The sequence below is a fragment of the Polyodon spathula genome, chromosome 11, assembly GCF_017654505.1.
Source record: "Polyodon spathula isolate WHYD16114869_AA chromosome 11, ASM1765450v1, whole genome shotgun sequence".
Lineage (NCBI taxonomy): Eukaryota > Metazoa > Chordata > Actinopteri > Acipenseriformes > Polyodontidae > Polyodon > Polyodon spathula.
The window spans coordinates 11756573-11773487 of NC_054544.1; the positions used below are offsets into that span (position 1 = coordinate 11756573).

At 33.7% G+C, this 16915-nt stretch overlaps 1 protein-coding gene across 1 annotated transcript in view; it reads right to left on the reverse strand.

Annotated features, from left to right (window-relative positions):
• LOC121322744 (fidgetin-like) overlaps positions 1–13370 on the reverse strand; it is a 42477-nt gene extending 29107 nt beyond the window's left edge. Inside the window, exon 1 of the mRNA XM_041263005.1 lies at positions 13053–13370. Coding sequence (XP_041118939.1) covers positions 13053–13077 — 25 coding nt within the window. The 5' untranslated portion in view covers positions 13078–13370. The remainder of the gene's footprint in view (positions 1–13052) is intronic.
• Between the last annotated feature and the right edge of the window lie 3545 nt (positions 13371–16915).

Sequence of the window (16915 nt, forward strand, 5' to 3'; positions counted from 1 at the left end):
TCAGGTCAGATATTAGAAGCTGCCAATAATTCACATGCATAAGTCATTGTGCTACTTTGGAACAAATACAAAATGTGCAATGATTTTTTATTTGTTTTACTCTGTATAGAAAGAACCATCTATTTAAAATAAATAATAGTTTAGTACTAAGTCTGCAGCACCAAAGTATTATTTTCTAAAAAAATATAATAAAAATAATCTCATTGAGATGCACATTTAATCATTCCTACTTTAATAGTAAAAACAGGATCACACTTGGATGTCATTTTCTAGGGATCTGTCCGAGGGCCCCTAAAAGTTAAAGCTACTGCTGCCTACCCACCCCCAGAGATTTGGTAATATTTTGTACAAGACGTTGTCCCATATACTTAAGTTACTGAAGGTTGTTAGTTGGGAACAAATAGTCTTAATGTGATGACATTTTGTATAGGCATTTGATACAAGACATTACAAATACAATGAGTGTTCACCTACTTTCTCACAGTACCGACACCAGACAGTCTGAGCTTTCAAAGGCTAGATCTTTGTAAACACTTGTCTGGCTTTGATAAAATTAGACCTCAACGGGGAGATTACAGTGACCTACTGTATTATGATAATGTCACCAAAAGATGTGTTATTTATCCATTGAAGGGTATGGTAACATACAGTGTTACCCCATTATATCGCGACCTGTTATAGTGCAGAATCGGTTAGAACACTGTAAGGTTGTGGCTCCCATTTCCCCCATAATGCAATTTGACTCGCAAACGTCGGGTGAACATGCCAGATACTTTAAGCGATCCTGGCAGTATTATCATGAATTATGCTCGGATGGATGCATATACAGATAGATAGATAGATACACACACACACACACACTCATTTAATTACCCTGTTCTCTAACAAACTTCTAACGGCCATTGTATTTTTCAATTTGCAGAGTTTCCCATAACTTGCTACTTACATTCTACAGCGCATTACTGTGTTTTTTTTTTGTTTGTTTTTTTTAAACTAAATAAAGAAGAACAAAACAAACTTCAGATGTATTATATAACTCAGTCAGCTACCCGAGACCGTTCATTACAGATCTGAAAGGAACAGTTACGGTAAAGTCTATTGGTAGCACAGGCCAATGTGGTATGCTAGTGGTAGGTTAGTCAATGTAATTATAAACTCTTCTAGGCTAAGTAGTAGGTCTAGTTGTTATCCTACTGTAGAAGTTCTAAAACTTTCTGGAGTTTAGAACCTTGAACTTCGCTATGAAATCAGCAATATAAAAAAACAATTTAAAATGTAATACAGAATGCTTTTTAATAACAGCCTCTGTAGCAGTCATTACATGTAGATAACTGACCTCGTCTCTCCTTAAGTGTCTTCAGAACACCTGACTGTCATTGCAGTCAATTATATTGCAGGTAATGACTGCTGTGCTGAACATTAATGCTTAAGTATAACCAAAGCCTTAGAACATTTTCTTACCTCTAATAAGCATTTCAACATTCTTGCAAGTGCCTTACTGAACTGGTGTTATAATAATTGTACTTGATTTTCATATGATGCATTTAAAGCAATTCACTTTCTGCAACCCAGGAATCCAAAAACCACGTATTTCCATTTTTTTGCGACGGATACATAGGCTTCAAAGTAATTTTTTTTAATAATCTGCTGGTAATAAAGTAGGTGTACTACAATGCTGGCAAAATTTGAATTCATGCCTTCCACTTTTATACGTTTTGGTCATTAATGCAAATTAGGTTAAAGTTAAGAAAGTCTACACCCATACCAAGAAGTCTGCAAACATTCAGTAATCACACTTTTCTAGATCATGCCATAGCCAGTTACCCCTGCCCACTACCAAACACTTGATGCAGTCTACAGTTTTGTAAAGCTATCCAGTGAATTCCAAAGTGAGAACAAAATAACCAGATTGAAATACAAATTTGCAACTAAAAAGGAAAAAAAAAAAAGTGCCTCACTAGATCTGTTTGATATCTGATGTAACAAAAATGTAAAAAAATAAATAATCTTTTCACCTGGAACACTGGATTATGTAGGTAAGGCTACACTCCAGAAATGACAACTTCTGATCAAATCTGGGTCTGCTTCAAGGTGCAGTATCTTCAAGTGTGGGGTGTCTCAGATGACTACTTAGAAGCGATTCCCAATACATTTAAATACAACACATAATGACTCACATAGCATTTTAAGACATAAGACAGAATTTATTTTTTTTATTTTAAACTTAATATTTTGCAGTTGGAATTAACATCTGTAAGAAGTGCTTCGATGTTTCAATCTTTTTTCTAAAAAAAAAAAAAAATCTGTAAGACAATAAGAAAAAAAAAAAAAAAAAACACACACAATTAAAAAAACTTAACCAGCACAAAATAATTAAATGTTATTTTGTTAGGACACTGTACTGCATCTCATGCTTATGAATTTCATGTCTAACAAGAATACTTTTATATAATGATAAATTAAACACTGATGAACAATGTCTACAACTTGACGAAGCTACTAGAAAAGCACAATCTTCAACTTGTTTTGCTCAAAGCAAGATGCAATAACCATGGTACATACCATCAGCAGAACTGGCAGCCACCTTTCTCCTACAACAAACTAGCCGATTACTAATGCAGCAGTGAACGCGGGCACTTCCCACCTCGTCTCTGCAGATCCACCAGGCAGCTGTTTCCCTTACAGAGCGGCGCAAGCTCCAGTTTACAGTCTGACTACACGGCCCCTTATTGTAGCAGCATTAAACCTTCATGGCAGTTTACCAAAAAAATTAATAAATAATAATCACTTTTTTTTTTTTTTTCCAGATCAGAAAACTGATAAGCTCTCTGATAGCCAAGACTCTTGCAGTCAATCTCTGGCAAGCAGCCAACACCTCTAACCAACTGTGTCTCAAGCTAGGATGAATGAAGCATGCAGAAATAAGCAAACAGTAAAAATGTTAAAACTTTTTTTTTTTTTTTTGCAGATGGTCCTAATTAAAATCTAAGTCTGTCCGTCCCTGTTAGTATATCTTGAACAACTCAGCAATATCTGTAAACAATTACACTGCTGGTCTTACATTTTGAAAATTATTTAAAAATAGCTTGAAGTTATCTCATTCAACTAAGCTATCTATTTTTTGTGCCATGTTAAAAGTCTTATTAAGGTCAAGCAATTTATAGCACTTTAATACTCTATAAGTCAAATTTGCCATGAGTACTTATTAAAGAGTATTAACTTCTATTGTGGTCTTTGCAGGAGTAATAAGATGGCATTTTTTTTTTTTACTCAAGTCTGTTTTAATAGGTCTTCTGAGCATTTAACCTTTTCCTTCTGATCAACTATGGAATTCTTATAATAAGCATAAAATCATAATATTTCATGAAAAAATTAGTTCACAACATGAACAGTCGTCTTTAAATATGTGTTCTCAATCTTACGTTTAAAATTTACAATCTGAAAAAATTATGAAGATTTGATTAAAAATGCTGAACCCGATTTTTTTTTTTTTTTCTTACTTCAAACAGTTTAAGTTTCAAAGCCCTTGGAAAGGAAGATTAACGGTCCAAAGGCAATTAAAAGGATTATGTAAAGCTTGTATCAGTCAGTGTAGAATAGAGGATGTGGAGTGAGTGCCAGAGAAGAAGGGCCTGTGAAAGCCGTCAGTAATGCAGGTGGAGGAAGAGGATTCCTTTGATTTTGCTGGCAAATAAAAGATGTGCACCAGGGCTCTGCTGCAGCCTCAGAAGAGGTGCCGTACAGGCTCAATGTTACTTTGTTCAACACCAGCACTCATTATATAATAAGCCATGGTTGATTTGCTGGAATTTTAAGTCTTTTAAATCTTCCTTTTGTTTTGGCTGAGAAAGACCTTGAGATAACATTGTTTTTCAGATCTGATTAAATTAACAAGCAAGTATTTTTTTCTGTTTTTGATTTAAATATAAAAGACCAACATGCATGATAACTCACTCACAGCAAAAGGGTTTGCATTATCAACACTGCGTAATTATCTATTTCAATAATACTTCAAAGTAAGGCATCAAGTATATTTTAATTTAAAACATTACCAAGCTGAAAAAAAATACAGTCACCTCCCCCCACCATTTACTCACGTAACAATGAGAGTCAGTTTAAAAAATGTAAAAGTAATAATCTTCACACCAGGTCTCTTTCTATTTTAACTGCCACATACATTCATTTCACAGGTCACAAAATAAGAAGTGTATATTGTTTTTTCAATTATGTTTTTTAACCCTATGTAATTTGTCTTGCCTACTTCTAGACTCATTTAACAAAACTAAACCAAAAATAAAAGGTAACCATCTCTCCAATCAAATATAAAAAATAAGCTTTTAATTTATGAGCGATTATTAGGGCTGCAACAAAGTGTACATTTTGACCTTCGAAGGTTCGGAACACATTACCGAAGGAAGGTTCCAACCATCGATGGTACTCATTTGCATAGTTTACGGGCGACGTCACCATAGCTACAAGTTTATAATTTATTGAAAATCTGATTATTTTACAGGTAATCCATGTAAATGGAATAAAACATTTCGCATGTATTTAAAAAATACATTATATAGAACAATAAATCATGTTTTTATAATTTAAATAAAAAATAAAAATACACATTGCTTGTGATATATACAGTAAGCTTGCATTGCACCAGCACTAACTGCAGCTGACTTGATCAAAACAAAGCTTTATTTAACAGCCTCAGTTTCAACCAGGTTATCGGTCACGGTCACATTTTACTACTACTAAAAATATTAATAATAATACAAATAATAGTATGAGCTTACACTTCAAGTGACCCCATAGATTGGTTATGCCTCCATGATACAAGTCACTTGTACAGTTTACATTCAACTTTCTCTTTTTGTTGTCTGGGCATTTAACAAAAAAAATACAAAATAAAAAATATCCTAAAACAGCAGAGGGGTTGCGAGACATTTCTTTCAATACAGCTTATGCTATACAACGCTTTACTGTCGAGATGGTGAATGTAGAAACTAAAGGTTTGACTCTGGATAACACAAGTTGGAGGGGGGCAGGGAAGATGGTGCTCAGTTTTTGAAATTAAAATGATTAGTGTTAGTGTATATTTCAATCACATCCTACCATATCACTTATCTTACACTGTCTTGTACACTAGATAGTCAGTACATATTTATCTGAAACACTACAACTGTTATAGGTACCTCCCCAGTGCTTTGGATACTATACCCTGTTCCATACACGGCAGCCGCGCCATATAGAGTTGCTACTACACAGCGAACAATTTGGTATGATGGTAGTGGATTTTAACACAACAACTGTTGTTTATGTAATATGCATTATACAAATCAAAAGATCAAATTTTGCATGTGAGTGACATTTAACGTGTGATTTACAGTATTTACACATTGTCAAACGCTGTGATAAACAGTGCTGAATGCAACTTGACGAACCTTCGAAGGTTTAAAACTACCTTCAAATTCCTGGCTACCGAACGAACCTTCAAACACAGCCCTACTGTGTGTGTGTGTGTGTATGTATGTGGTACACACACACACACACACACACACACACACACACACACACACACACACACACACACACATATATATTAGACATACACACGTACAAGACGTATTCTTCATCTGAGTTGAAAACAAAATATCCAATAATAACACTATGTAACACAATTTTTGTTCCTGGGTAGTAAGTGTTATTTCCTAATTGCTTATGCCTCAAAAGTATAGAAAATGGCTATTATTCCCCACAAACTTTGCTTTTGTGACCAGGACAGTGATATTTCAAAATATCACTATTTCCAATGGGAAAACGGGAAAATGTGTGACTTTTCGTTCACATAAAGTCAGTAAACTGTAAATACAGTATAATCGTAAATCTCGAAAAACTACTCGCTTCTAAATCTTTTGTAGTCATTTTTGTATTACTTTAGTATAAATACATGTTAATTTGGATTCATATGTTGTTTTTTACTGACTTTATGTGAACAAAAAGACACACATTTGCCCGTGTTCCCATTGGAAATAGTGATATTTTGAAATATCACTGTCCTGGTCACAAAAGCAAAGTCTGTGGGGAATAATAGCCATTTTCTATACTTTTGAGGCATAAGCAATTAGGAAATAACACTTACTAGCCAGGAACAAAAAAAATAAAATAATTGTTACACGGTGTAATGGGCATTAAGAATCAATACTTTAGTGTATCTAATTAAAATGTAAACAGTGTAATGAAGACATCAGTTTTTTTTAGGAAAACGTCTCTCCCAGTGCCACTTGGGGTATGCTAATTACTGAAGCAAATATATGATTTCAGATTAAAAGCATTACCGCTAAACCTTTTCTTTTCACACAAGGGGATTTGCCTGTTCTACCCAAATCGGCCTATAGTTGCTTCTCCTTTTTTACTAGTAAAAATTAAGTGAAAAAAAAAACATGGAATGATGTAAATAGCTAAGAGAGGGATTTAAAACTCAGTGTATAACACCAACCACCCTTTAATTGCATTATATGTTATGGGAGCATTAAACTACCTAACCTTTAAAAAAAAGTGCCTTTCATAGCTTACAAACTGAATCGTTTGTCAAGTTACAATGAAACAACAGCAAACATACTTAACATTAGTCTTTTAAACATATCTATGGTTAGCATCATTTAAAATTAACTGTACAGTAGTTTGCATTGTGCAAATATTCAATGAAGAAAGTAGTACAACACAAAGCTATTTTATAAGAGCATATATTTTTATTTCATAACTACGTTGTGAAGAAACAAATGTAAATAATCCCCAAAAATGATGTGTATCTTTTCAAAAAAGGTTGGGAACTGCAAATCTGCCATACAGATGGTGGCACTTGAAAATATACAGAAGCCATAGTAACTCGTATATAAATAAAAGTGTCTATGCCATATCCTGTCAGTCAGAACAAAAAACAGTCTAAGGAGACAGTCTCTGCGTCTAAATGAGATGGTAGAAAAAGCAGGGGGGGGGGGGGGGGGGGGGGGTGTGTCAAGGATTCTTGGTCCGTCATCTGCAGTAGAGCAAACACATCTCTCAGTATAGCAACAGACAGCTGCTTCCACTTTCTAATGCGCCCTAACTTAGATCACTGAAAGAATTGTCAGCGCACAGAGAAACACACAAAGATAACATAGCCAGCTGCCATCAGAGAAGAGAGAGAGGAAAACAGCACTCACTGAAGAAATGGGATTTGCATGAGTCTGGCTCCCTTGGGTCCTCTTTGCTTTCAAATGGAAGGCACAAAAGACAACACTTAACATATTTGCTTAAATATGACAACCTTGTGTTGATTTCATTTGAGCCCAGCTTTGTCAAGACTTGAGATATGAGAATGTATAATATCTGTAACAGAGACTGACAAATGTATCTATCAGTGCAGCTGAATGATTCATCTGCTTAAACAGATCCCTGTTCTCCAATGAGTAACTTTAGTTGGTTGGACGGCCTCTCTAATGCACAGCATTACAATATATAAAATTCCCACAGGATTTTTTTTTTTTTTTTTTTTTTTTTTTTAAATATGCAAACCGCAAATGCATATATTCTTTTTAAGTGTCACTTAGAAAATGCGATGTAGTTAAATGAATACGCATTCAGAAAGAGCTATCAAAATTAGTGTGTCAGTTTGTCAAAACAAGAGTCACAACCTAAAAAAACATAATGGAGAATTTCTTGAATGATTATAATTATCTTCTTCATTATCCCTTCGTCAGGAACTATTAAAACATGAAGCTGGATTAAATAAAGTGACACATGATGTACATTAGGGATAACACTACTAGCATTGCCAATTAGGCAAACAAAAAATCTCTTTAGTGAAGATACAGCACAGACTCTGATGAAAAGATCTTACTACATAATTATAATCCCAGCAGACAGGTAGATGACAAATGTCTTCCTTGCTTGATTTTATTGTAATATCTTAGAAGACACTACTGTATACAGTATATGACATAGAATTAATATAGATGTACAACTAAAAGCCTTTTAAACTATATTCGCAGTTTAAAACTCAATTATTATATTATGAGCCGTCATATTAAAAAAATAAAAACATAAAACTACCAATATTGATTCATGCAGCACAATAAAAAGCTTTAATTACCAAATTTATCAGATTAGAGATTTCAGAAAAGGGAATGTAAGTGAATGCAACCACAGGCTGGTACACAATCAATTAATTCCCATTACTAATGCAAAACAGCAGTTCCCTACCACTGTGAAACTCAGCCATAAGCCTTACTGCAGTCCTGCTTCCAACTCAGTTTCCAGGGTTCATGTACTCAAATGCTAGCCCCGTGATTGTCATGGTTACTCTCAACACAGGTACCCAACACATTATTTAATTTGTAAAACAATTGACAATGTATTAAAAGATTTTTTTTTTAAGTTACATATATTTATTAAAATTACTAATGATTTTATTGGGAGTACTCGAGTACATCAGCTTAACCCTATTTGTCATGAACTTTATGTGCAGGCAGGTTCATTAAATTATTAGAGAGAAAGGGACTTATAAAGTGACAAAGCAAATTAATCTGAAAAAATAAATAAGAGATCAAATAGTTAAAATGATTCAGAATATGCTAAGCAGTCGCACCACGAAGTTTGTGTGAAATGTCTTAACAGTTTTTATTTTAATAAGACTTAACACAGGCTGTTTTGTGTAATTGTCATCACGCTTCATACGGTTATGGAGCTCATAGAATAAAAAAAAAAAGTAATATTCAAATAAGTCAATTAAAAGGTATTGTATGCAAAAACCATAAGCAGTTTAAAATGAATATGTTATACAGAATTTAGTTAGTCATACATATTATAACCAACATATTTGAACAAACAAGAATATTCAGATTAAAAGATGAAGATGAAAAATAGTTTCAAAACACAAAAAAAACGTTAAGATTCTAAACACTATAGTATATGGACATTACCATGCCTCTTGTTTCTACTGTCCTATTCCAGTTACCTTCTTAGCTGGCTACCTAACTAAATGTTCCTCTCTGCCTGTCAACACAAAAGACATCAAGTGTGCAGAGTGGTGAAAAGGGGTGGGGTCAGCAACTGTCATCACAGGTACCACAAAAACCTCAGTCTTTATGTCAACCTGGAAGCTCAAATTGCTTTCATAAGTGTTACACTATTAAGGATAAACTGAGCTGTCAACTCATTTCACATGCTTATTGGAAGAGCTGTGCATTAAACCCGAGACCAAAAGATTGTAATGGTTTAATATAGGATAAAAATCTTCCAGGAAAATCTTCACAGGTAATATATTATGGGTCATATTCAAAAGGCATTGCTGCAATGCCAACTTCATGCCCATTTCTAAAAAGAAAACTAACCGTTATTGTTCTAAAGCCTCAAATAAATAACACAGGTGGTTAAAGAACTCCAACATGCACCTCAAAATGCTAAGAGTTTAGCACTGAGTTTAAAAAAAAAAGGGTAACAGCTTTACAGTTACATATGCTCCACAGTTTCCTTTTATAACAATGCACTAGATTTCCTATTCAAAAAGATTATTTCTTCTATATGGAAGCTATCTTGTTCCTAGGAAACGTCATACTCGTTCATTTCAAATGAATTCAACGTGCCTATATTTACTAACTAGATATAATCCTTATATTAGCTCAGCACAAATAGCTTAATAATCAATGTATAAAGATTCAGCAGATTCTGTTAACACAATACACTTGTCCACAAAGCATATGAATGTAGCTTTAAGTAATAACAACATAATAGCACACTTACACCAGGGACTTTTTTTTTTTTTAACCTTACTGTGAAATTTTTCAGCTAGTTAAGAACTGCGTAAGTCACGGGTGGCAGACAACACTTCGAACAGCCATGAAACCAAACTGCCACTAGTATGGTGTTTAAGCACATCTAGTTAAGATGTATTAGCAGTACATATTTCATCAGGTCCCTATTTTTCCCACCTATTATCTGCTACTTTTGCACAGATCATTAAATGCATTTGTTCTAACATTTCAAACATTGCGACTCTGCCTTTATATATATATATATATATATATATATATATATATATATATATATATATATATATACACACACACACTTTTCTAATAGCTGTTGAGGCATTTATGACAGGTCTGTTTTGACAGCTCTAAAAAATGTTTTGGAACAAGACACTGTAGGGGTAGAAAGTAATGGCTTTTGTTTTTAGAGAAAGCTACCAAAATAAGCATGTTGATGATTCTACTGAGAAGAAATACATTCAATTTACGGTAACACATGGTCAATGATACACCAGTTAAGACAACAATATTCTAGATCAGTTTAATTATGAAACTATCCAGTCATTCTTGTTATAAAACATGCACATGAACTTAGACAATCAAGCAAGTTATGTAGAAAAATGCCATTATCATTCTCAGTGAGTAGTTATTTCATCATTAAGCATAAGAAGAAAATACAAAATCAACAAAACAATTATTTGGGGCTTCAGTTTTATTTTTGCAATAGCTCAAAATCACCATTTTATGGCAAACATATTGTGTCAATGCATACTTCTGGGAAGCTAATATTGTGGTATTCCTATAATTAATGAATATTATATTATAAAGTTGAGAGTCGGTAGTGTGTCAGTAACCTCTCTGGGTATTTATGTTCTCATATATAAACTTATATTTACATCCCTTTATACATATTGCATTATCTAATCTCACCATACAAGCCGACATTTTGGTCACAAGTACTGGAACTATAATCCCACACTGTACCCCAAAACGACACCAAGAACCAGTAACCCAAAGCCCCACCAAAACAGAGATATTCAGGTAGAGGCTAATTTTGTAGAAGTGACTGTTCCTTTCAAACTCGGAGAACATGTTATTGCAGACTGGGTGAAAATAAATAGTTTTAAAACAATTGCATATAGTTAACAAGGGTGTTGGCAAACATATTACAGCTGAAAATATTCCTTGTAAAATGTTAGCATAGAGTAGAAAATAAATCCGGTAGAAAAAAAGGCTTTCCGAGTTACAACAGAATTCACAAAATGGTTCTGCTGCAGCAGAAAAAGTGTTTTGTCTTCTAGACACAAAAAGTGTTGCTCTGTACTTTAAGGGGCATAGAAGATTGTATCCCAGTAAATTTAAACATGGGGGAATGTAAACAGTGTCACCAGTGCACATAAACTATAAATAATGCAATGAAAATGTGCTAAAGAATCACAGTGAAAAGCTGAAAATGACTGTGGGGCTCTGCTATGCTAATTAAAAATGATACCACTAAATAACAAAAGATGCATCACAGACCTCTCCAGCTGCAATACACTTTGAAAAATTAAAGTGACCATTTGAAATAAAAAGAAATGCATAAACTAATGGATTAAAAACATATGTGTATTAAGATTCTAATACAGTTTGGACAAAACCTTGCAATGTAATATAGATTTGAGGTTTTCACTAAGTGTGAGAGTTCCATGCATATATTTAATATAATGTAGATACCTTAGCATTGTTATACATATAAGTATATCTATATATATATATATATATATATATATATATATATATATATATATATAGATATATATAACATTTTGTAGATTTTTGGAATATCAATAATCGGTAGCAGCTGATACACGTTTCGGTGATATTAACAATGTAGCGCGTCTTTTTATTATTATTTATAAAAAAGCGACCTGATTTTTTTTATATTATTGTAATTTTTCAAAACCGATCTTTGTAAAAAAAAAAAAAAAAAAACACACACAACTGCATTATGATTTTGATTGTTTGCTATCCATAATAACTGCACGACCTTGTTTATGCTATATAACCAAACAGCACGCATCCACCTAATCCTATTATCTTCATTCTCCAAAATCACACTAATAATGAGCAGCTGACCACAGCAAAACATTTTCTCCATCAAATATCTTAGCTCTTAGCACTCTTTCCTGCCCCCGATTTAAAGTGTATAAATGCAATATCCTCCTCAGATGCATGCAGTCCAGTCTGCTCTGAATATATATTAGAGCTTTAACATGAGAACAGGGAAATCTCCCATCTGGTAATCACATTCCCCGGAACAGCTCACTGAGAAGGGCGCTGCTCTCATACCTAAAACATTTCTCCCTTCAGATGATGTGCATCTAAAACAAACATCTACAACGCCAAGGGTCCAATTGACTCCGACTAATTCAAATGTATTAAAAAAAAAAAAAAAAAAACATCAAAATCAGTTATTTACTATTTGTTATGTGCAAGGCAGGAAAGTGGATTTGCAGCTATATTAGACAACTACTGTAGCATTATAGTTTTATAACCTACAACTATGTTAGATGCATACCAAAAACACTACCATGTTTGTAATGCACATAGCACAAAATACTGAACATGGAAAAGTACACGGTTGTAGCGTTAATCTTTACAAAAAATAAATACATTATATATATATATACACACACAGAGTTCCAAATTTCCAAATCCGAAACTAGTTTCTCAAACCATTAAGTTTAGCATTACAATTTAAAATGGTAAATGTCTAAATACATATTAACGTGTGTGTGTGTTTGCATTCAAATAAAGCACAGTGCGTTTCATTATAAGCGAAAATTATCCATTATATTATTTGTTTAAATGTTGTTTTGGATCAAACTGTTCAGTATTAAATAAACACTCCTCGATGAATTGTACTGTTCTTTTTTATGTTTTGTAAAGCAAACTTCGTCCCACGATAATTGCACAGTAACAAACAAAAGAAGCAATTAAATTAGTTCTATATCCGCTGTTTATTAAACTTCTAAGTACCCATTGTAAAAGTATAACAAAATAGATAGTCAATAATAGACATGCACAGAAAGCGAAAACACAAAACAGCATGAAGGAAAAAAAAAAGAATAATAATTTAAAAAAAAAAGATCCAAAAGTAACGTACCATAAACAGTGGTCATATTTGAAGGCACACACACAAACAAGCACAATCCCAAAGGCATACCATGCTATAGATAGTTTTCTAATTCGGTGTAAATGAAGTAGATCTCAAAATTGACATACCATAAACACTGGTGCTACTGATCATGTCGTGCTGCAAAAACAAACAACAAAAAAAAAAGCTGAGTCGGAATTTTCACAAGCAGGAATTCCAAAGGTCGCTTTTCATTAGAGCCACTTTTCCTCTCAGCGGTCAAATTTCACTGCCTTGAACGTGGGCTCTTTTCGTCAGGTATTCATTTAACCAACATGCATATAATTAAGGGAAAGCAACATCAACAAGACGAGCGATCTTTGATAGGAAGTGAAGAAAGAACGAAAAAAAAATACAAGCGCATGACCAAGAATGCAAGTCCAAGTCAATTTCACTCGCTCCCGTTGAAAATACCAAGAGCTCTAGGGATGGTAGTAATAGGATCAGAGGGTTGTACATGCCATTAAAAATACACCTTTTCTTTCGCTTTCCGAGACGGCGCTACACCCACTACGCTGGACTACACCCACCCCTTTAAAAATAGATGATGCGGTTACAGTTTTCTCACTCCGCGAGACCAATGACATATTTATGTACCGGTTCACACTGCTGTAATGACCACATACAACTTAAAAAAATAATAAAATAAAATAAATATAACAATCACTTATTCAACTTCCCTTTCACCAAGAAGTTACTTTGTAGCCATGAAACCCCACTCCCACTTTCTTATTTTAAAGGAAACAACTGGCAACGTAAAGGAAATTTGCATGAGGTCCTTCTCAACATAGCTAACTCCTAATCACCGCATACTTTAATATCCTAAACCAAGCAAAATCAACAATATCCTTTGTTTATTTTTCACTTTCTACTTTGTAAAAATGAGCATGAGTGTTATTGCATGCAGAGGGGCGTTTTACGGAGGTATATTTTAAATACATAAAGCGGTTGATCTTCCGTGGCACAGCTCCTGCATTACTAAAAATTGCCTAGATCACAGATACCCTTGCAAACTCTTACCTGGGTGCGTGTTAGTGCAGCCTCGAACGTTACAGTAACATCAGTCCGATGTATTTTCTAATGAATGGGTGCTTGGGTTAAGTGAGGATGCCTACGATTTTAAATCATTCCAAGTTTCTGAAGCAAAGACTGACTACAGCCTCTGCCATGTTGGAATTTCAAACCCAAAACAGCTGCTCCACAGAAGCAAGCATGCCACTGCAGAACGCATGCGTTAGTCTGGAGGAGGCCAATTTAAATTACTTTTTATATCCAGAGCCGGTGTAATTCACGGCGTTATATATGAGCTGTAGAGAATTTCCTGCGAACTGCACACAAATCTGTTTCCACTAAAGATAGTGTATGTAGCTTTAGAATTGTATTTATTTATTTTGTACCTAGTTATGTACATGTATCAGAGGCTATCCAACAAATCTATTTGAAATATATTACAGTCTAAATTTTATTTCTAAATTTTAATTTAATTTCCCCAAAAATCATGTCAAATGTTTTTTTTTTCTTTCTTTTTCTCCTATATTCGTTTATTTTGGGAGCTTATATTTTTTCCATAGCTTTCAGCAAATTCTCCTTTCCACCCACTTTTTGGAAATAGTTGGGAATCAAAGACATTGGGCAGCTGACATCATTTTACTGAAGCACAGAACTTGGCTGAAACCCAGTTGGATGGAACTATTGTAAATTTAATTAAATATATATATAAATTATATATCCTAATATATATATATCTATATATATTATATAGATATTATATATAATATATATATATATATATATATATATATATATATATATATATATTCCAACAATGAGCAACAACATTAAGAATTTACAAACATGGAGCAAATAAAATTGATCAAAACTAAAATAAAAACAAGAGGACTGGGAATATTATACCAATCAAATAACCATGAACAGATACACATACCCATTCAGATTTTGTAATGGTATTATACAGGCTGACATTGCTAACAGTACTGTGCACATGATTTGGAGCACATGATTTATTTCCTAAAAGGTAACAAACCTTCTTACACCTTGCACAAATGATCATAATTAATCATACACTTCATAAACACAGCTGCTTAGAACACCTGCATTGCATACACAGCCTGATTGCATTACCTTCACACAAAATAGCTAAATGTGATATAAACTACATTTAAAAACAAATTATTTTCAAAAAATAATATGGGAAAGAGTAATGTGTCTTAAAATCATGCCATGCAATCATGTTTAGTAGCACCAATTAATTCTTCAAAAATGAAAAGACCAAATGTGGAAAATGAATTTGCAGGGGGTGGGGGGGGGTGATAGTATCTCAATATTTCATCACTCCTCAGCAAAATAGATAAATACATACAAGTTATTTAAGCTTCTTTAAATATTCTGTATGCATTTAAAATGTTACATACCTTATAGCTTAATGCAGGCTGAACACATCTACACCTGGGCTCTTTCTTATTGAAAAAAACAAAAAAACTAAACAAAATAAAAATGAAAACCTTGATACATCAGGTCATTGTACTGTATGTCACACACATCACTGGAAACATTACCTGGGCACATGGTTCCAACCATCTAAACTGATGGATCTTAATATCACCACCCTTTAAAGACATATGAATCCAAGAGGGGTGATTTATTGCCCACCTTATTACCATCACTACATACAATATCAGTACTGAGAGAGATCCATGAAGGAGGCGATTAACATGTTTTACAGTAGCATTAAGATCTGTCTGTAGTTTGAACCTTATCCTGTTCAAAGAGCCTGTCTAAAAATAAACCTTCTATCTATGAGAAGTGAGGAGGATGAGATCACATCTCACATTGACAATCTATTCCCAGAAACAAGATCTTCTGTGGGCATGGCAGTCAGACCAATCAGCAACTCTGTGTGGAATATACTCTGGGAAAAGTATTAAGCTGTTTAGCATAGGCCTAAAGGAGTAGAAAGAACACTAAAAAGACAGCTCTGCATTAAGTATATATTTGATTATTTCTTCAATTACCATTTTTGTAGCTGCTTGAAAAATACTAAGCTTCAGTAAGATAGACCCTCAGACGTGATTTCTCTCGCTATAGTACATTGTTACATTCTTAAGTTTAACCACCCCGACTATGTATACTTCACAATTGGTTTACTGGATTTATTCCAAACAGGTGTTTCATTCTGTATAACATATATCTAGTTTATTGCTGCATGATTTTCCATAAACTTGTTTTCCTTATTATGCAGTATTTTATACATTAAGTGAGATTGCTCCATAATATAGTCCTGTCTGGTGGTGTAATTACATGGATAAATGAACTATAAACTTGATGTTATATGCAGCATCAACAGTACTCAACATAGTGTTGCAAAATATAAACAATTTTGCGATATTTTCAAATCTTAGATTTCTGTTTTAAATAATACAATCATGCATGTTTTCAGGTTAACATGCAGGATGGATAGTTTACAATGAGACAAGATGGCATTGATACATCCTTCCCAATGATAATTATAGAACAGACATTGAATTAATAATTTCAGCCCTAATTAGTGCCTGAATGGCCTAGATAGCACATTATTAGTGGACCATCATGAAACATGAATTGAAGACATCAATGCAGATGATAAAAGAATATCAGATACAGTTTATTGATGTTATAAACATGACACCAATTTATAGATATTGAAACGATTATGATTTCCATGTAATAGAGTGATCTACAATCACAAAAGCATTTGTCTAGGGAGCAAATTCATCTTATTCTATATAGTGTGTCTGGGTGTCCTTCTAAGTGCAGTATAGAGTTTTTTGGGGGGCAGAGAGCGTGGAAGGGTAAAGGGACATTTATATCTGGTGTGAGTGAAAACGAATGCTTCAAAATAAAGCTTCTTGCCAATTATTAACATTAGCAAGATGATCACTGGGGCCTATTATAA